General features: G+C 44.7%; 1 protein-coding gene across 11 annotated transcripts in view; it reads right to left on the reverse strand.

Moving 5' to 3' along the window:
• Window positions 1-387: 387 nt before the first annotated feature.
• DLGAP1 (DLG associated protein 1) overlaps window positions 388-22,148 on the reverse strand; it is a 753,977-nt gene continuing 732,216 nt past the window's right edge. For 8 of the 11 annotated variants that reach the window (XM_004579625.2, XM_058676808.1, XM_058676806.1 and 5 more), the window contains 3 exons: window positions 9,012-9,103; window positions 4,587-4,739; window positions 388-1,709 (listed from right to left, as the gene is read on the reverse strand). In XM_004579625.2, the coding sequence (XP_004579682.1) occupies window positions 1,500-1,709; window positions 4,587-4,739; window positions 9,012-9,103 (455 nt within the window). In that variant the 3' untranslated portion in view covers window positions 388-1,499. Of the gene's footprint in view, window positions 1,710-4,234; window positions 4,740-9,011; window positions 9,104-22,148 lie in introns of those variants that run through there. The other 3 variants (XM_058676812.1, XM_058676814.1, XM_058676813.1) reach the window with 1 other exon arrangement.

Genomic DNA, 22,148 nt, shown 5'->3' on the forward strand with positions numbered 1-22,148 from the left:
GTGGTATTTTCAGTTTGCTGCACTCTAAATGTTTAAACTGCTAAAGTAAGGGCATTTAGCTAACAACTTCAGCTAGACACCACGGGCATACGGCCCACCAATCATGACTTCAAATGTAAGTCAACAGTGTCTGCCAAAAGCCTGTTCCTTCTTTCAGTAGTTCTACAATCACAATGCAGACCCAACCCCCTTCCCCACTCCCCTGCCTCTTCGGCCCTGCACCTGGTAGTCCACCCCTGCAGGTCAGATTCCCTCTTCACTACCTGGAACCTCAGGGTGACTTTTAGGCAGCTCTTTGAAATGAGGGAGCAGGTCTACTGGGTTAGAGAAGTTATTTTATCCATTTGACATAGGACAAAATCCCACGCGGGGGGTCTGATTGGACTGCATTAGAGAGATGAGCTACCTGGTTAAAACAGACGGACCTGAAGCATTCAAAGGGATCATAGGAAAACTCAAACTTGTCTCCGGCATCAGCTGTAGGCAGACATGCGCGTAGTTAGGTAGGTCCATCAGCATGGATGCTAACAAACGGACAGGACCAACGCTCTCCCCTTGCGGAACCACCGCCACAACAACAGAATATACACAGTACAACATTGATGAAACATTTCAGAGCTAAATGTTTTTAATACTAGGACCAAATAAATCAATCAATAAATAAAATCCCTTGTGTAGGATGTGAAACCATCCGGGCTACCATGGCCTTGCCTGTCTTGCTTTTATTGCCTTTCGGAATAGATTAATTTCCCTGAAAGATCAAATTTACAATCTTCTGCTGATTGAAACATCTGAAGCTGTGATTGATGAAGTAACAGTGAGGCAGTTTGTGCAGCTGTGAATGGCTGCAGGTTCCTCCGGCACCTGCAGCCGTGACTTCTGTCTCCCTTCTCGGCTACACATCCAGGTCCCCCACCCCCAGGCCGGCTTGGTCCCCTCTCTCCCTGTCACTCATTGATTCTGGTGAGATGATGTGATTACTGAGGCTGGGAATAAAGTGCTCCATCTGCTTTGTGAAAAGAATAGACCATTTAGGGGGAAATAAAGGGGACTGGAGCCCTCAGTGCTTTGCGCGTGGAAGACGGTGAGTCCCAAAGGATCGCCCTGTGCTGCTGCTGCTGGATTTCTGAAATACCCTATGATTTGATATTGCTGAGGTCTAGGAATAGGCTAACTTGAGAGAACTGAGGATGGCAGGGGACCTAAAGGGGTCCTTTCTACACAGGTGGGTGTGGCTTGGCCCAGAAAGGAAAGGGTTGTGTCTCTGGAGATGAGGCCGGGTGGCGGATTGAAACCTGCGGTGCGACTCGGTGGAGAAGATGGGCAGATTGGTCCAGGGAGCAGGGTGGTTTGGGGGTGGAGGGGCGGCTCCTGCGAGGTGGACAACTACGCCACGACAGTGGAAGTCACTGAGCTCAGAAACAGACGGGCTGGGAGGGGGCGGAGTGGAGGCCGGAGCCGGGCGAGAGGCGAGGGGACCGATCCTCGACGGGCGGCGCTCAGAGCCGGGTCTGCGCTTCGGGGATGTAGATTTCGATGCTCTCGGCGCTCTCGGTGGCCGAGTTCTGGCGGACGGACGCGGCGCGCTTGGCGGCCATCAGGCGCTTGCGGGCCTCCTGGCGCTGCGAGCTCTCCAGCGAGCGCTCCCGGATCAGCGGCGCGGGGCCCTTCGCCGGCTTCTTTGGCACTGGAGGAGGGGCCCTTCTCTCCTGATCAAAGCAGAAGGTTCAGGACATTACACAGCTTCTCAGGACAAGCTTGGGAAAAACTGGGATAGGTCAGTAGTTAGAACACACAGTTTTTTTTTTTTAAACCCCAGAGTGGTTACTTCTGATCTGCACAACACCCACACACACACCCACACACACTCACATACACATATATAATTTTTTATTCTGGTTTTGGTATTCAGAGGATCAAGCGGGGGAGAAAACTTTGTTGAGCCTAAGGCCAAGGGTAGGGCTGGGTAGCAGAAGTAGATTTCTCCAAGGGCACCATGTGGTTATTTTAAATGCCTCCTGCTGAACCGCTGCTCTCCCAGCAGTTCCCTGAGGACTTCAGGTGCTAGAACATCAGAGCAGCGTCTAGAACTCTGCCTCCGTTCTAAGGGAGCCAGGCACTGGTGTGAGCTCGGTTCATTGCTTAAATGCCCCTGGAGGCTGTCTCTTCGCTCAGACCCAGCCTGTCAGCCCGCCCCTCTCCCCCAGCCTGCCTGGAGGAAGAAGAGGGTTTTGATCTCAGGCTGTGTTCCTTAGTGTTGTTGATGCCACCGTAACCACCTTTTGCACAATCCGCAGGAACACACCGCAAAGCAAGACTGGGTAATATGGGGGAGGCAGGATATGGAGGTCTCCTACGGTTAGAAGGGGAGCCAGGTGCGAAGGAAGTCGGACCCCAGGCACCTCCTGATGAGTGGCCCAGAAGGCAACTGCGTTCACAGGGACAGAGACTGTGCCATGACAGTTTAGCACAAGCCAGTTCATTCCTGTTTTCAGCATCAAACTAGGAAAGCCAGTTCCAATGTCATTAAAAAAAAAAAGACAACAAACAAAACAAGCATTCATCCCTACCCCCCAAAACAGTGCCAGGTGGCGGCACCCATTGGTGGGCTGGGTTGGACTAAGCTGTAGCACCTGCTGCCTCGCGTGAGAGATGGGGCGGGAGGCAGAACTTACCAGGAGCTGTATCTACCAGTATGTGCGATGCCTGGGGTGGGTAAGGGTGAGACATCACCACAGACTGGGGGCAACGCGTGCTGTGCTCTCAGGCTGGGAAGGATTCACCTGGGTTGGACATTTTGGTTTCCAATAAAACACCCCCACATCACGGAAAACCCAATGAAACAGGAAATGTGAAACTCAACATGGTAATGCAGGAGTCTCCCAAGAGCACCCTTTGTGCTTCCCCACTGAGCCCACGACAGCAGTTCCTCCCTGGGGTGTCAGGGTACAGTGGCTTCTTAAACATACTACACGGCCGTCACCCCCCAGGCAAGTAAAGGAGGAATCTGAGTGGCTGAATGAAAGACAGGAAAAGGAAGGCCCAGCGTGCAACTAGAACCACCCCCCCCAGCTCTGTTTATCTGTTTCCTCTTGGATCCATGGAGTGATAGACAAAGTGCATTTTAAGTCTTAAACATCAATCTAACTAGTGATCACGTGAATAGCAGCAGCATCATGTCTTTTAGACATTTGAGATTTTCATGTTGGGTATTTCAGTGGACATTTTAGGAAATATCCATCCTGGAATCTTCTTAGTCATTTTCTTTTCCGTGTACATTTTTTAAAGCAACTTTAATTTCAAAAAAAATTATCACAGAATGAGAAATTAGATCAGCTCCTGAGATTACATTACCAAGTGGTTGACCTTCTGTGGTTGGTTTCTTTCTTTCTTTCTTTCTTTCTCTCTCTCTCTCTCTCTCTCTCCCTGTCTCTTTCTTTTTTTTTTTTTTTTAAGAAGACAGATTTTAACCCTTGTCTAGCTTATCCATTTTACATATAAAGAAAATGAGACTGGGTGCAAATGTTTGCCTTCCCAAGTGAGAGGCCCCTAGTGCACCAGTGCTACTGCTCACACTTAACACAAAGACCCCTCCCTCAGGGGAAGGGGACCGAACTGAAGATGGGGACAGTGATGACAGCATTGTCCTCCTGGACTTCTCCTGCGAGCCCGGAGCCCTGCAGGACCCTGAGATGAGTTAGGGCAGCAGCAGAATGCATGGGGGCGCTGTGAGGACCCTGAGAGGCAGGGCCAGCGGCGCTGCCCAGGAACAGCGTGCGGAATTTGCAGAATCTCCTGCCACATCTGATCACAGGCCATTGGAGAGTGAAGGGTGAAAACCACTGGCACAACGGGCCAGCCTGGGGGGTGGCCCCTGGATTCCTGTGGGAGTCTGCTGGACACCCTCCCCCGCAATCAAATGTGAAAATTACAGCTGCTGAATTAAAATAAAAGAATTTAAATTTTATTTCTAAATGTTTGCATGAGGTGAACAATATTACTCAAGGTAAGTCAACCAAAAGTAGAACATTTAAACCTCAAACATTAAAAAAAAAAATCCCAACAATTTACGATTAACTGTGAAACTGTATGGTTTATGTTTTTAGACTCGAACAACAGTAACTTCTTCCTTGCTAGATTTCTGAAATGATTCTCAAAGTCAATTATTTTTCAGGGCTTCCTATTTTTCTTGGAACCGCATCCCAAGGCGGGTAAGGAAGTTGAACTCTTGCTCTATGGAATCATGCACTGAAGATGTCATTTATTTTAGTTTAAAAAGCAAAATGGAGGCAGTTCCTTTCGGTGACTAAAATGGTTTAACTTAGTTTAATTGACAAAAAAAAAAAAGCCACATTCCCATTTTCCAATTCACAAAGACAGATCTTTTTTCTTTAAAAATATGCCTGAAACATTACAGATAATATCCCAAATGATTACTATGTCAACATTGTCAGTACAATGAAATTAATATGATATCAGCTCCATTTCACATTGTAAACGGCAGTACTAGCTGTAGAAGCCTACTTAGACTGTCCAGGGTTTGTGCAGGTTTTTAAATGAACCATACAAAATCTACATTGTTCTACCTTCTTGTCAAGAGGATCCATCTGTTTCCAATTATTGGCCTTTAATTGATGAAGTTCATCAAATTTCATACTAATATTTTCTATGGACAACTGCAGCATGTCCCAGAACCCCGCCAAATCCTGGGAGGTGGGCCTCGGATGAGCATTTGGATTCTGTACAAGACAAAGAAAAAACATTCCTGCTTTAGTAGCAATCCTGACAATAAGCCCAGGGCCAAAGATACTTTATTTCTCAAATACTTTAGATAACGTAGGGAGACGAGTTCCGTTTGGTTTTCAGACAGGAGATAAAAGTGAGGCTGCAAACAGCAATTTCAGACACTCATCCCTTTGAGTCAGTGGTTCTCAAATGTCAAGGTTGTAAAACTCTAGTGACGCAACATCTGTCAACAGGAGTATGGGGGGTGGGTGTCTGAACAGTCAACAAAATCCTGTGTGTGATCCACCGGATGCATTGTTAAATACCACATTTAAATGACAATGCGATCTTTGACAAAGAGATACAGCATATAATTATTAGCCTCAGGATCTGACTCTGTTCCACACAGTTTATTCAGAGACTAGACAAATAAATACGATTAGAATAATACCAGATGACAAAATCAATTTGAGCACTCACATTCAGTGAGACAGGACGGCAAACAATGGGCAAGTAGTAAGATACTTGGCTTTTCAAAGTGCCGTATGGTTGATAATCAGTATGTGAGGAATTCATTTTATCATGTGTCTGATTTGCAATCAAGATGAAATTGACGAAACTATAATACAGTCAGTGTGAGAACACATTATATGTACATACATGTATGTCTATGATTCATTTGCTAGATAACAGTAAACATTTTCCAGACTTTGACAACTGAATTTCTTTGTCTCCATCTACATACATTTGAAAATAAATATAAGTATATATTAAGATATACTTATAAAAGTAAATATAAACTTTGATCTATATGCTTGAAGACTGAAAAATTACAATTACATTTTTGACATTCTCATGCTTCTTGTTGACAAATACAACAGCAACCAAAGGCATTTCTGACTAGGTGGGTGGGAATCTTCGTGCATGAAGAACTGACAGTAACCCTGTGGATGCCAACTCTGGCTACTTCTGGATATTCTAGCAAATGAAATAGACTTGAAATCTCATGTCACCTAACAACACTGAGTCAGTGTGCACTTGTGATATTAACCCCTAGTAAAAAGAATATCATGAAATAAAGTGCAAACTTGATGCCATCAAAGTTAATAAGTTGGAAAGAACTTTAAAGGCCTTGTATATCTTTGGTCTGGCTCAAAATAAATGCCAAACAACAACAACAACAAAACCCATATGTCTGCAAATTTATAGTACTAAAACTATTCATAGTTCTACAATTCAAAGGAGGAAATAAATTCTAAAGTCTGTAAGTTTTTAGATTGCTATTGCAATGGATTCACATGGCATCTAAGTGACAGTTGATATTATTTTGTTTAGTAAGACAAATCAGAAGTTTCTCAGCATCTGCATGCTCAGGATAGATAAATGCTTTACAACGTGCTTTTCTAATAAAGTTTTATGATGCTACAATATATCTGACCCTACTTTGTGGTTAACTAGAAGCTAAACTTATGTTGGATTTAGTTAAGTCCAGGCCAGAAGCCCTATGGGCTAAATGTTTTCAGTGCCCTATTGCATGAAATGGTATAGTTTAATGGGTTTAGATCTGTAGTGTTTTCTTAAATGTAAATCACTCTGTAATGTGGGCAATTGGTTTCCTCTTCTTTGATCCCACATCTTCACAAAGACCACTAGGGAGACAGAAAGAGCTTGGGTGTTCAGCCATCCTTCCAAGCAGTGGGTCATAGGACATCCCATGCACTGGGGGGAGTGACAGCCACCGCTGAACCTAAACCAGGCCATCACAGAGGTGAGAGGTCAGGGAGAAAGTAACGGGATGACGAGGCCTGAATTCCTTGTTTTAGTTATTCTGGAAAAAGTCAACTTCTGCCTATTCATTCTGTGTCTGAAAGTCCATTCTGGGATAATGTGTAACTGTTTTCGGAGTAGGAATTCAAGGAAGGAGGGTTGGGTCTGGATCCGATCGACATGCCACTGTTACACAGCTGCGGACCTGCGCGGTGCCAGCAGCAAACCCCCAATGACAGGGCTGCCTGTGGCAAAGGGCGGGGTGCCCAGTTCTCTCCTCAAGTGTGCAGGCAACAGGCACCGGGGTTGCCCAGACTGCGACTAGTCTTGGCTTTGCCCTTTATGAGGGAACCCTGGCCAAGATTCTTAATCTTTCCATGCCCATTTCTCACATGTGTGCAAGCAGCGTTAACGATGACATCACGAGCAACCTTACAAGCTCTCAGCACAGCCGGTGACAGAGTGTGGGCTCCGGGTGTTCCCCAGGGGCCTCGGCTTGATCTAACCGGTGGCTCCCTTGCCTCAGCTGGCTCTGCCTCTGTCACCTTACAGTATTTCTTCCGTTTCATCCCGTTAAGTGCCTCCAGTGGCAGGAACATGAGCTCATCGGGAAGCAGAAAATGACAAAATTGGCTTTAACAAGGTTCCAATGTCTCAGAAATCTGCAAAACTTTCTAAAACTTTGGTCTGAAATTTCATCTTTAAAATCTGTGCAGCGTTTGCACTTGACTTCCTAGTGCACTGGCTCATCACGCTCCTTTAATAAAGTGTGCTATGTTCTCCCTCTACTGTAAATGTGTAGTGACTTTCGCATCACGTACCTGCCAGTTTGAGCACATGGTGTTATATGAGCTGTTTTACACTTCACAAAGGATTGTGTTCATTAAGTTCTGTGACACACCAGAAAGCTGACAAATTAGCTTGATTTCAGTACCTGGCACATAACTGAACCTCAATAAAATATCTGTAAAATGTATTCATACATTTGCTACTATAAATTGTCTCGTGAGCAAAATAAGATTTCTGAACTGGTGTCAGGTAACTTGCTGTGAGAAAGGAAAACCAACTATAGATGTATGTGGGTGTGTTTCCAAAGAAAAAAGGCTTGGAGGAGAGAGTATCTATCAACTTTATGTTTCATATTTTCTCTTGGTTGAGTCCTGTCAAAATAAATTCCTTTTAGTTCTATGAGGATGCTTCTAAAAGTTCGTGGAAAAATGGAATTTAAAAAATATATTTATTTGTGTATGAAATGTTTCTGCAATGCAGGCCAGTGTTGTGGTCCAGCAAGTTAAGCCACCACCTGGAACGCTGGCATCTCTGCTGCTCCTTCAGGTCCAGCTCGCTGCCAAAAGCCTGGGACAGCAGCAGAGGATGGCCCAGCAGGGACAGGAGGTCCCTGCCACCCACATGGCAGACCTGGAAGAAGCTCCAGGCTCCTGGGTTTGCCTTGGCCAAGCCCTGGGCATTGCAGCCATTAGGGGGTGAAGCAGTGGATGGAAGCTCACTTTTTCTGTTCCTCCCTCACAGTCTTGGTAACTTTGCCGTTCAAATAAATAAATCATTTTTAAAAATTGGAATTCATGCTTAGGAGGGATCATCAAAAAGTTCATGAAAGATGTGTATTGTGAAAAAAGTACGTGCAGATTTTAAAACTTTTTGCACCAAAATAAACCATACCTTGTAACTCCATTGTCCATGAACTTGAAATATTCTCTTAAGGTTGTCCTTGTTAATGAGAAGTAGTTAAAACCCTAAAATCATATCTTGGGCTATTGAAATTGCAAATCATCATGTTCTCAGCTTCCACAAGACATACAAGTCACTCTTCATTTTCTTGATTACAGTTCTAGTCTGAGTACCAGCTGAACAGTAAAAGTTGGTTTTGTGCACACAGAGCAGCATTTTTAAGGGCCTATGTAAGATGATCATGCGTTGTCATTTTGCAGTCAATTAGAAACAAAACAAAACAAAATAAAATATTCTGTTGTTAATAGTGGTGTTTTTATTTCTTTGTTTTGCTTTCCTGTGTTTTTGTATAGCAAGAAGACCGAATTCTTCTTTCTTATCAGAAAGAAAATAAAGAGCTCTCATCCTCTGGCCCTTGAATGAATACAGAGAACTCTTGATTAGGAAATGGCCATGGACAGCTACGTCAGAGAGATCACTACCCAAAACGATTTGTCAGTAACAGTGTGTTTGACATGGTAGTCTGTTTCTTACTGAGGTGAGGAAACTAAAATCAGAAATGCCATGTAAAGTCTGGAAATTTTTCTGTTCCAACACAGCTGGAAATGTAGCTTGACTTGACTAGATTTCTTTCTTCTGACTGTACATTGTAAAATGAGTATTTCTTAATCTGGAGAAAAGCAGGACACAGTTCATGGGCAAACTCGAGGTCAGGGAGAGACTCATAGGGTCCTTGGTTCAAAATCAGTTTTACTTGGGCTGGGCAGGTTTTGACAGCAACTTCCCAAGGAACTAGCAGGGAAGTAGGGGTGATGGGGCGTGATACCTACCAGGTTTTCTTCACACAGTTCTCTGAACTGGTAGAATTTCTGCGCCATGAGAAGTTGGGCACTGCCCACTGCAGTTCGGATTTTCCCTAGAACTGAAGAGAGCAAACATACAAAAAGTTTACACCAGATGCCTCGCGCTGTAGACTTGAGTCTGGTAAAACAGCAGACGTTGCGCCGTCAAGGTTAGGGGCAACGGCGCGCCCCTGCGGGAACACGCCCACCCGCTCAGCCCAATCACCGGCGCTGCTAACTGCTGAGTGCTACACTGGCTTCTGGGATACAGCACAGAATCAGCCTGGAAAAACACACGCTCCTCATGCGCATTTCTACGAGTCTTGGAGTTTTCCATCACAGCCCCGGACGTTACCAAGAGAAGAAGCAAACAGTTGTGTGTGTGTATGCGCGCACGCGCGCGTGTGTGTGTGTGTGTGTGTTTCTCCTTTAACGTCTTATACCGCAGGGATGAATGGCAAGTGTTTACCAGTAGAGTTAAAGATTTATGGAGACAGCAGTGGTGGTCTCCTGCTGTTTTCCTAACGAGCAAAACAATCCTAATTCGTAGGGGGAAAAATCTTGCCACGCACCAGACGATCAGATGTTATCTATATCCATATATATGTGTGTGTGTGTGTGTGTATATATATATATATACACATATATATATATATATATATTTTTTCCCCCCGGAGCTCAGCCACTGGGGACTGTCAAGAGGAAGCCCTAACCCGTTGACTATTTTCCTTTTTTTTTTTTTCCCAGAGCACACCTGCTCCACCACGGCGTTTACACTCCTGCCCAGTTTCCGTGCGATCCTAACTTTGATTTCCTACGCACTGTGCCGAAAACTTCCCTCTTTGCAAGCTACTCGGCATCGGCTGCGCAGCACCAGGGCGCGCGTGCAGAGCCCCGGCCGAGTACTCTGCAGTGCTGGTTCCCTGGAGACCAGGGAACCTGCGCCCTGCAGACCACGCGTGGCCGCTGCTGCGTGGGAGCCGGAGCCGGGTCGCTGGGTGGTTCTCAATGCACCCTCCCGGCGGAATACAAGGGCCTAGGGTGCCCTCAGAAGAAAGCAGAGATGGGGAATCTCCCAGGAGAGCACTAGGCCGGGAAATCTTCGCGGGGAGGACGGTATGGGATTGAAAGCATCTTGTTGTGTTAAATGTGTATCCTGCACACAGACTGTTTTCCTGTAGTTTGCTCCTCGGCAGGGCTAAATAATGATTCGTGATATTCAATGTATCTAGCCTTGGCTCACATATTTCTGTGCATCCACATCTGTTGCTGAGGGCATTTCAAAATCCTCCAACAAGTCATTAATCCCACCAAAGTGCATGCCTCCCCCATGATGGCAAGGGGTTTCCCGTGACAATTACCTGGAGACACCTTCTAGGATTACATTATTTGCCTTCTTTTGGGTCTGTTTTTGTTTAACGTTTTTATTTTCAATTTTGAAAGGAAGGATAAAAGATCTTTGATTCACTGGTTTTGCAGCAGTCAGGTCTGGACCAGATGGAAGCCAGGAGCCAGGAACCCCACCCTGCTCCCTCAGGAGGGTGGCAAGCCCTTTAACCATTAGCAGCTAACTCCCAGGGGTGCCTTAACAGGAAGCTGGATGGGAAGCTGAGGAGTTGAGACTTGAATCCAGGCACTCAAGACAGGATGTGCAGGCGCCCAGGGCAGTGACTCAGACCAGTTGCCAAAGGCAGCTCCCTGTCTGTTTCAGTCTTTTGGGATGGGTTTCCTTTTCCTCTGGAATTGATTCATGAATTGTATACAGTGTTCTTGTGCTTCAACATCCCAGGAGCAGAAAAGACAGTTTTTAGAGATATAGGCGCCACAGCAATGAAAAATAAGGGCCTCAAGTTAACCAGATTTCTGCTCCAACACTTCTCAACTACTGCTCTGGCCAAGTCACTTAACTTATATTTTCCTATATGGACAGTGGAGCTAATGCTATCTATCTGTAGGGTTGTGGCACAGCTTAGAAACTAGGGCAACTGTTACGGTGCACTGGCTTAAAGTGCCGCTTGGGACATGTGTAACTGCAATGGACTGCTTGGAATCTGGTCCCTGCTATTCTGTACTTGTGGTTGAACTTCCTGCTAATATGCCTAGCAGGTAGCCCAAGTACTTGGGTTTCTGCCACCCACATAGGAGACACAGATGGAGTTCTTGGCTCTGAGCTTCAGACTGGTCTGGCCCTGGCTGCTGCCATTTGGGGAGTAAAGCAATGGATGGAGGATCTTTCTCTCTGCTTTCAAGTAAAATAAATACATCTAAAAAATACTAAAAGGTGGGGGCAGTGTTGTGACATGGTAAATGATGCTGCTGCCTGTGATGCTGAAAGCCCATATGGATGCTGCTTCGAGTTCCAACTACTCCACTTCAACTTATTTGCCTGCTAATGGTCTCGGAAAAGCAGTGGAAGATGGCCCAAATGTTTGGGCACCTGCCATCCAAGTGAGAGATCTGGATGAAACTCCTGGCTCCTGGCTTTGTCCTGGCTCAGCAATAGCCATTATAGCTATATGACAAGTGAACCAGTAGATGGAAGATCTCTCTATTTCTTTCTCTATAACACTGACTTTCAAATATATAAAAACAAATTTTTAAGCATTTTTTTAGTTAAAAGAAATTTTGAAGGTTAAAAGCATTATATGAGTGAGTTAGGTCATTGTCTAGTATATGGTAAGTATTTTAATAAATGTCAGTTATGATCTAAGCTCAGAAAACCATACTTCCTTTGGGGGTATGCCAGCTGTGAGAATTACCCTTGCCCTGGTCTGAAACAAAGAGGAAAAAACAAAAACTGGGAACCTTAAAGGTGACTGGACATTCTAACGGTCCACGACAGGGCTGCCTCATGGATGATCTATCCCAGGTCATCCAGAGACATGGAACAGGCACCGCCCAAGTGAAATACACTACTTTTGGCAAAGGCAGAAGTTTGTGGACATCTCCTTGAACTATCTTGCAGAAGCGTAGGATTGCAACACCAGCAGATCTCACAATGAATCCTGGAAGCTTAGAACAAGGGTCCCTGTGTCTGCTGGGCATGCCACAACTCCCAGGATCTTTCAAAGAAACTCCAGCTCTTCGGAAACACCTAGGAACCTTGAGCTGATGGTTCTCAATGACATGGGAATGCCTGGCATAACAGACCGCCGAGGTCAGGGCAGCCTGGCAAAGCAATGATTCGCCACCATCACAAAGGCAACATGCCATCACGTGAGCCTTTGTGTTTTCTCGAAAGTGAAACTGATCTGGTGAGAGCCTGGATTGGGAACCCTAAGGAAGACACCTGCAGTGGGCTGCTTCTCTGGGTCTTCATCTTCTTTGCCTGGAAATGTCCCACTCTAGGACACTTGTGTTTTCAGTGTCTGGCTGATGCTGGTTCCTGCCCAGGGTGGGGAAACAAGGGCTTGGGCCTAAGGGAAACTATGGAGCAGGAAGGTTTGGGACAAGCAGGTGATTTTTATTTGGAAGATGATAATGCATATTTTCTTGCCCTTCAAACTTTCTTTTCCAGAGAAGTGAAAGCATACTTTCATCTAAGAAAAACACTTCAATGGAGTTTATTTTGTTTGATATTTTTTTCAAGTAGACACACACTTGGTGTGTCAGCTTAATTCTTTTGCTTTCAAAGTAGATTTATATTTGTAAATATGCCTTATAGAAGTAAGAAATGCATGAACAATAAGTGGCAAACATCGGTGAAATTAAAAAAAAATCAAAAGGAAAAAGCTGCAAGTTGTGAGATAAAGAAAAAGATGTGTCTTGATGTTGTTTTGAAACTACTCTAAAATGTTCATTATCAGCCTATTGCAGAGTGGGAAGAAAAAAACACCTCTTTCAAGAATACACAATAAGCGGTGAGACTGAAATAGTAAATGAAATTTGCTGGCTTTTCCCATGCATATTAAATGGCACAACTGATACGAGAAAGTTCTGGAAAGACCTAGGTGTAGAATATTAATATTGAATTTCACTTTATTGTTAAAATTTTGATTTTTGTGTGTTATTTAGTTATGAGGAAAGTGTATGGTAAGCAGTCCATTTGATGGTTTATTAATTGCCTTGTTGTTGAGAAGTTCGAGTTGATTATGTATTTAATATGATAACCATTTGTGTGCTGTGAATTGCATTAATAGTTATGTAGGGCAGAGATGATGCTTACTAAATGTACAAAATGGATTGATGAGATTAGCCAGTTAAATCTTTTCACCAGTAAGGCACTCAACAGCCCATGAGATATTTATTAAAAATGTCAAGTAAATCCTTTTATTGTTGTATCATAGTGTCAAATAGCAGTAAAATAAACATGTTAAGATCCTTAATCTACTGCTATGTTTCACTGTAAAATTTACCTTTGTTAAAATTTGCTTCTGTTCAAATTTGTTGAGATCGCACGTAAAAGTATCCTAATATTACTTTGGCTGGTATTTTCTAATTACTGTATAATATTTTGGGAATGCAAATTTTATTTGAATGTCAACTACAGTTAAGCATGTGCCGTTTGTTTTTCTTGCTCAGGTTTTGTAATTTGATGGAATGTTTTTATTATAGTTTAATAAATGTTTGCTTAAAAAAAAAAGTTTTTATTTGCACCACAGAGACAGAGCAGAGCTCCTTCTCCTTGGTTCACCCTTTGAATGTCCAGCACAGCTGGGACTGGGCCAGGCTGAAGCCAAGGGCCAGGAACTGAACCCAAGTCTTCCACATGGGAGGGAGGCACTCAGTTCATTAAGCCATCAGCTGCTGCCTCTCAGAGGGCACGAGAACAAAGGACTGGAATTCTGAGCTAGGTCTAGGAATTGAATCCAGAGATGCTGGTAAGGGATGTGCTTGCCCGTGAATACCTTACATGGTGGTTACAGAATGATAACTCCTTTGGATGTCTTTTTTTTAAGAAATGGAAAACAAAAATCATAACTTGAAGTGGTTTTGGGTACAATCGACTAGTTTGTTTTAGTAATTACTATTGAATTATATCACTGCTTTTTATTTGGAAAACTTAAAATACAAGAAAGTACAGAGGGCAATACAGCAAACACAGGTCTGTGTGTCCTCTGTCAAAGGAATGACAATGAACTACCTTTGTAATTTGCTTTTGAATCTTTCTCATCACTCTTTCTTTTCAACAAAATGAAACCTTATAGATAAAGTCTGGGCAGCTTCCAACTTACAAGAATGATTTGACTTGGGGGTATTTTTATTGCCTAAAGATGGGTGTGAAAGCTATAACATTTGGCAGAAACTGTGCTTGAACTGTTGAGTTTTATCTGTGGCTTTTTTCCTGGGTGAGCAAACTGCAGTCTGATCTCACAGTACTGGGCAGCTACAGCAAGAGCTACAACTCCTGGGGTCAGCATTGTGATGTATTGGGTAAAGCTGTGGCCTGTGATGTCAGGAGCCCATATGGAAACAAGTTTGGGTCCTGGCTGCTCCACTCTCAATCTAGCTCAGTGCTAATGGCCTGGGAAGAGTGGCAGAAGTTGGCCCACGCTGGGTCCCTGTACCCATATGGGAGATCCAGTGAAGCTCTTAGCTCCTGGCTTCTGGCTTTGGCCTGGCCCAGGCCTGGCTGTTGCAAGTGTCTGGGGAGTGAACCATTAAGAGCTCTCTCTTACTCCCTCTCTCTGTGTAACTCTGATGTTGAAGTAACTAAATAGACAAATCTTTAACAGAAACCTAAGTACATTTTAAAAAGAGCTACGGGCCCGGTGGCGTGGCCTAGCGGCTAAAGTCCTCGCCTTGAAAGCCCCGGGATCCCATATGGGCGCCGGTTCTAATCCCGGCAGCTCCACTCCCCATCCAGCTCCCTGCTTGTGGCCTGGGAAAGCAGTCGAGGACGGCCCAAAGCTTTGGGACACTGCACCCGCGTGGGAGACCCGGAAGAGGTTCCTGGTTCCTGGCTTCGGATTGGCGCGCGCCGGCCCGTTGCGGCTCACTTGGGGAGTGAAACATCGGATGGAAGATCTTCCTCTCTGTCTCTCCTCCTCTCTGTATATCCGGCTTTCCAATAATAATAAAAAATCTTTAAAAAAAAAGAGCTACAACTCCTGGTCAGGCACCAGTGAGGGTAGGGTAAATGCCCATACTCTGTTGCCAGTGGATTTTATATCTTGTGTGTTCCATTTCAGTATGTCTACAAAATATCCATCTGTGACTCCTACTTCTGAGAAGCCAAATGTATTTCTGATATTTTTGGTTTCTGACAGTTTTATTTTATTTATTTATTTTTTTTAGGATGTGACGTCCCTGTGAGTCGAAGAGCATCTGTAGAGGGTACCATTGTCCCCTGTTACTCTTCAGGGGCAGGGTTCCCAGATCCTTGGCAGAGAGCAACACTGAGGATGTTCAAGTCCCTTTTGTACAATGACATCAGTGTTATCACACACAACTGAAATGCCTGCTGAATGGGGAACTCTCCATTTTCCCTTCCTCCAGGACTTGGTAACCATGATGCCACCCTTAGACTCTATGAATCTGCCTGTTTTAGGGGCCTCATGTAAGTGTGGTCAGGCACTATCTATCCTGCTGAGAGCAGCTTCTCTCACACAGCACAGTGTCCCCCAGGTTCGCCCATCATGTTGTTTGTGATCGCCTTCTTTTGAAAGGTTGAATAATATTCGACTGTGTGCAAACATGTTCTTTAGCCCTGGAGAAGGATTTCTTTTCTTTCTATCCAGTTCTAGTGGGGAAGAGGGTGTCAAGCAAGTCAGTGGGGGAATCGAAAGAAATTCCCAGGGTCACATATCAGGAATGAGAAAGCATCTACTCAAAGGGGCTGGTGCACCAGGTAATTCAGTCATGAGAACAGGGTAACCAGAGATAACTTGATAAGGTTCACTGTGGAGACAGGGGTTTTGTGCAAACAGCAATGTAAAGTCTTTTGGCTATGCCAAAAAACTGATATTTAGGAAACAGCCTGCCTCCTCTTTCCCACTGACCTTTATGGAGAATGGTTTTCCCTTTGGAAACAGAGAGGTGGCTTAATACAGTCTTTAGAAAGTTTATGAAAAATGTGTATTATGGAAACAAGTGCTTGGATTTCAATTATTAAGCAAACATCTCATTTCATTTCATATCCAACAAGCTTTTTGATGTATCCTTGGGGTAAAGAAAATTACTATTTTTCTCTTAATCTTGTCAGTTAATTTCTCTGGTAGATAACAAGGCATTTGGAGATATGCCTGACATTTTGTTGAGTTAAAATCAGGATTTCAGGGGTAGACATGGAGTACAGTGGTTAAGATGCTGATTGGGATGTCCACAATTCGTTTCAGGGTTTTGGGGTTCAGCTTTTGATCCAGTTTCCTAAAAATGCAGCAGATGGTGAGTCAAGCAATCGGGTCCTTGTCACTCATATGGGAGACCCAGGTTCGGTTCTAGGTTTCTGGCTTCTGCCTGGCCCAGCCTGACAGTCGCAGGTCTTGGAGAAATAAACCCAGTGGCTGGAAGATCTCTCTCTGTCTCTCCACCCTTCAGGCAAAACAAAACAAAATCAAGATTGGAAATCCTGAAGCGTAATTAATGCATCTATCCTCCCGTATTCCACGATGAGTTAGGTCTCTCCATCAGAAAGACTGGAGCCCTGGCTCTTCTGATTTCAGTTCTTTACTATGGCTACCTGCAGTCATCAGGCTTCCGGGTTAAGGCCTCAGAAACAGAATAGACATATTTCTTAACACCCTTTATGTAGCTCTCCCGGTAGCCAAGAACTCCATTTCACTCACTGTAAAGTAGAGTGCCTGTGCCGCAATGATGTAGGTGACTCTAATGGACATGAGATGCAATCTTCACAATTGTCTGCCACTTCCACTCAATCCACCTGCTTAACATCCTTCAGGCTCACTCTGTGTGTCAGCTAGGGCTGGTAGGTTCAGAAACAGTGAACTTTGCCACTTGCCAGGTGCTGATCTTGGGAGAGTTTTTTAGGTTTTCCGTTTATTTGTCAAATGGGCCTAATACTATCTAAGAAGGCTGATGACTTAATGTAACGATATATGTGAATTGTTTTAACACAGCAGTAAATACAACGTCTTTATCCCATCTACACTCTTCAGTTCTTCAGCATTAACCTAAAAATTGAAAAGGTAACCTGGTTCCAACAGGAAATGATTTCTCCTCTGAATCCTCACCCTCTGACCCCCCTGCCCATCAGTGGGACTTGAGTGAAGGCCCCCTTCTTTTAATGCCTTCATTCAGGCAGATTTGCACTAGCGTCCTTGAGTAAATGAATTGGTTATTTTGTCTGTATATAGAAGGAATTCATAACAGTTCTTCAGGGAGTGGATTTTAGTGCCTCCGTCTCTAGTCTTTCCCTCCTATCAGCGCTAGGACCATGACCCACACAGAGGAGACAGGCTCTCCCGCACACTGGACACCAGGCTGCTCCTAGACTTGCTCAGGAAACTGAGCCCCGGTGACCCACAGTCACCCGCTCTTCATGGGCAGCTACTTCTGCAAAACAAGTTCCACCCCAGGATACAGAGTCCACCCACCCATCCTGCCAGCCTGTAGAATTGGAGCCTGACTTGGGGTTCGATAGTGCCTCACCATGGGACTCGCAGCCGAGGCCAAGCAGTGGCTGCTGTCCTCTCCCCGTTGCATGTTAGTTCTTGAACTTGCTCTGTTACCCTCACCACTGGCTGTCAGTCCCTGAATGTGCTTGGCTACCTTGCTCCTTGATCCTCATTTCTGACTCTTACTCATTCCTGGCTCAATTTCTAGTTCCTCATCTTCAACAATGCCTTGCCTCCTGGGGGAGGCAGAACATGAGGGAATCAGGCATGGATACTCTCAGTGTTGTGTCTTTCCTGGCACTTGCCACACACAGTCCCCTGGTGACTTCTCAGCAGCCCCCTGCCCATCCATGGCCTTGACCGGGTCCCCTCTCAGCTGCTCTGAGCCTGTTCCATAAGCCAGTCCTTGTCTGTAAGCTATGTGTCTGCTGTGGCACTCCCCAAGATACCAAGATGCAGCCTTAAGTCGCTCCAATTTTTTTTTTTTTTAAGATTTATTTATGGGACTGGCATGGTGGCCTAGTGGCTAAAGTCCTCGCTTTGAATGTGCCGGATCCCATAGGGGCGCTGGTTCTAATCCCAGCAGCCCTGCTTCTCATCCAGCTCCCTGCTTGTGGCCTGGGAAAGCAGTCGAGGACGGCTCAAAGCTTTTGGGACCCTGCGCCTGTGTGGGAGACCCAGAGGAAGTTCCTGGCTCCTGGCTTCGGATCGGCACAGAGAGAAAAAGAGAAAGACAGAGGCCACAACAGCTTCTTCTGGATCTCTCCACGTGAACGTAGGGTGTAGGGGCTCAAACACTTGGACTGTCTTCATTGCTTTCCCAAGCACATTAGCAGGGAGCTGGATTGAAACTGCAGTAACTGGGCCCGGTACAATAGCGTAGTGGTTAAAGTCCTCGCCTTGCACACCTGGGATCCCATAAGGTGGCTGGTTCTAGTCCCAGCAGCCCCACTTCCCATCCAGCTCCCTGCTTGTGCCCTGGGAAAGCAGTCAAGGCTGGCCCAAAGCCTTGTGACCCTGCACCAGGTGGGAGACCCAGAAGAGTTCCTGGCTCCTAGCTTCAGATTGGCTCAGCTCCAGCCGTTGTGGTCACTTGGGGAGTGAACCATCGAGCGGAAGATCTTCCTCTCTGTCTCTCCTCCTTTCTGTATATCTGCCTTTCCAATAAAAATAAATAAATCTTTTTAAAATATATATATAAAGACACTGGAATAACTGGGACTTGAACTGGTACCCACATGGGTTGCCAACACTGAAGGTGGCAATTTAACGTGACAAGCCATACCACTGGCCCCAAAGTCTCTCCCATTTGCAGAGGTGGGGCAGGGATTCTCCTCAACCGCATGGTTTCCTACAGCAAATGTAAAATTCTCTTCTCTGCTCGCATCAGTCATGTTATCACTATGGGTTAAGCTGCTGTTTGTGACACTGGCATCCCATATCAGAATGCTACTTTAAGTCCCAGCTCTGCTTCTGATCCAGGTTCCTGTTAATGTACACAAGAAATTGTCCCAAGTGCTTGGGTGCCTGTGATTTCCATGGGAGGCGAGGATGGAGCGCCTGGCTCATTCCTGGCTTCAGTCTGGGCTACACCAGGCTGTTGCAGCCATTTGGGGAGTGAACTAGTGTAAAATCAATTTCTCTCCATTTCTCCTCTCTGTCACTCTGCCTTTCAAACAAATATACATATAAATAATTACATTAAAATATTGTTAAATAGATTTTAAAATTTTCATTGGAAAGCCAGATCTACAGAGAAGAGAGACACAGAGAAAGATCCTCTATCATTTGTTCCATTCCCCTGTGACTGCAGTGGCTATAGCCGGCCTGATCCAAAGCCAGGAGCCTGATGATCCCTACGAGGGTTCAAGGACCAGGACCCTGGGTCTTCCTCCACTGTCCTCCCTGGCCATAAGCCGGGATCTGGATGAGAACTGGAGTAGCTGGGGCCTGAACATGCCCACATGGGATCCTGGCACTTAAGGGGGTGGACAAGCCAAATGAGCCACTGCATACTGCCCAAAAGAAACTTTTTAAGTTGAGGTATCTCAGAATGTGGTGGTATTTGGAGACAGGGTTCTCAAATAGATAAAGATTAAAATGAGGTCAATGCAATCTGATTGACAATCTTAGAGGAAGCAATTAGGAGACAGACATGTAGAGGGAAGACTACTTAAAGAGACAGGAAGAAGACAGCTGGTAAGCCAGCCAAGGAGCGAGGCCTTGGAGGAAAATTAGCACTCATCTTGGACTGTGAGAGAACACAGTTCTGTTCTTTAAACCACCAGTCCATGTCCTTTCTTGGACAGTCCCTTACAAAGGGGCTCTTGAATCAATGATTCTCTTTTCCCTTTTATTTCCTCAACTCCCGTTTATCTGCAGTCCCTGCCGCCTGGCTTTCTCTCCATGCTCGAACCTTCTGGACTCTGCCTTTGGAAAGGAACTTCAGCTCTCTTGGATCCCATACCCCACACTCTTTGGTTTACCTTCTATCTCCCTCATGCTCTTTTTCATTTTCATTTACTTTTTAATTTGTATTTATTTGAAAAGGCGAGAGAGAGAGAAGAAAGACCTTCCACCTACTGGTTTAATTCCTGACTGCAAAAGCCAGGGCTGGGCCAGGCTGAAGCCAGGAGCCTGGAGCTCCATCTAGGTCTCTTGTGGAAGGGAGGACCCTGGTACTTGAGCTATCGTGATGAGATGCAGAGGCAGGATGTGAACTGAGGCACTCTGACACGGAATGTGGGCATCTGGAGAGGAGGGCTAACCTGGCTGAAATTCTGTTTTTTTATGGACTTCTTTCTCTTATCCCACCTTGCAAATGTTGGACACAAAATCCAATCCTGAGTCCACTTCTCTACTTGCTTCCCTTATTTCCTGTCTCAGCTATTTGAAAGAAAGGCTTCTCAAATGTGTTAATCATGGGGAACTGACCCTTTAAGCTTCCACTGGGGTTGAATTTTGTAGTTCCTCTTGAGTAAGGCTCAACCATCCCATCCTTACTGGTCAATCTTGGAGATTTGGTTTTATTAAGAGAATTAGAGAGCCCTTCCGTCCTACCTCCCTGAATGTTCAACTCTAACAACTTTAAAACTTACTCCTTCAGTGAAACACCAGGGATCAAATGATCTGGTGTTTCACTGAAGGAGTAAGTTTTAAAGTTGTTAGAGTTGCCTACAAACTCTATGTCAACCAGAAAAAAACCGTAACTGCCGCCTTCTGCTCCTTGTGAATCCTAATGCATTAAGCTTCTTTACTGTATTTAACATATCTTATTAAATTATAAAGTTGACTAACTGGCTGACAGAATTCTTAACGGAGCTCTTCCTCCTCTTGGGTTGCTGTTTAGAATGCTAGCTACAGTGGCAGGCAGGACGAGCCAAGCCATCTGGGATAAATTGAACGTGTTTATTGGCGGTGGATTACATTTCTTTATATGCAAGTTTTGACTTTTTTTTTAATGTTTTGGGGTAAAGGAAAAAGAATTTAAAAGTGAATCCTCCTCTTACTTCAAAGTCACATGTACTTGTGAGTCCACATCCGTGTGATCCCATCAAGCTGGGATTACCCACCTGCAGACACTTGTTTACGATGTTCTCTTGGCAGAGAATTTTTCTAAACTGTGGCCCCGCAGCTCCTGGCTGTTCAGAACTGCTCTCAACAAACCATCCCACTAATGTCTTGGATGGTTTTATTCTCAGTAAAACTCAATAAAAACACTGCCATTCAGCTGTTTTGGTTTTCTAAGAGTCAAACTTTGGTGACTAATGAATGAAAACAGAATAGAATTCTCAAGTAGAAATCTTACTGGTGACTGAAAGCAGAGTTTCCATTGTTTAAAAAAAAAAACAAATCAATAAACTCAGGTTGTTTTATTTTAAAGAGCAAATGTTCAGAAACTTGGGTCATTTAAACTGACTTTTCCAGTCTGGATTCTACCGGGAGTCTTACTCATAAAGGATGATTAGACTTTGGGTCTTTATTTCAGCTGACATCAGTCATGGAACACTATCCATACACGAGGGTACTTTAGGTATAGAGGAAATAAACTGAAAGATGTTTATTTTGGTTCAGACATTTTTGATATCCAGGGCTGGCCTTGTGACGCAGTGAGTTCGGTTGTGTCACCAGCATTCCATAGGCACAACTCTACCTTCAACTCAACCCCCTGCTAATGTGCTTGGGAAAAGCTACAGAAGACAAGTGTTTGGGGCCCTGCCCCTGTGGGAGCCCCAGATAGGATTCCAGGCTCCTGGCTTCAGCCTGGCCCAGCCCAACTAATGTAGGCATTTGAGAAATGAATCAGCAGAAGAAAGACTGTTTTCTCTCCCTCTGTAACTCTGCCTTTCAAATTCATAAATACTTTTTTTTAATCCAAGCACACAAGGAATTTTGAAAAAGTTCATGAAAAAAAGTACACAAGTTTTTTTTTTTTCAATGCACCGAAGTAAACTTTTTCTTTTAAAAATTTTTAAAAGAGTAAGAGAGAGAGAGAGTGTGAGAGGGAGGCTTCCACTCACTGGTTCATTCTCAGAATGGTCAGAATGGCCACGGCTGGGACATGCTGAAGCCAGGAGCTAAGAATTTCTTTCATGTTTCCCACATGGGT

The sequence above is a fragment of the Ochotona princeps genome, chromosome 18 (genome assembly GCF_030435755.1).
Source record: "Ochotona princeps isolate mOchPri1 chromosome 18, mOchPri1.hap1, whole genome shotgun sequence".
NCBI classification, from domain to species: Eukaryota; Metazoa; Chordata; class Mammalia; order Lagomorpha; family Ochotonidae; genus Ochotona; species Ochotona princeps.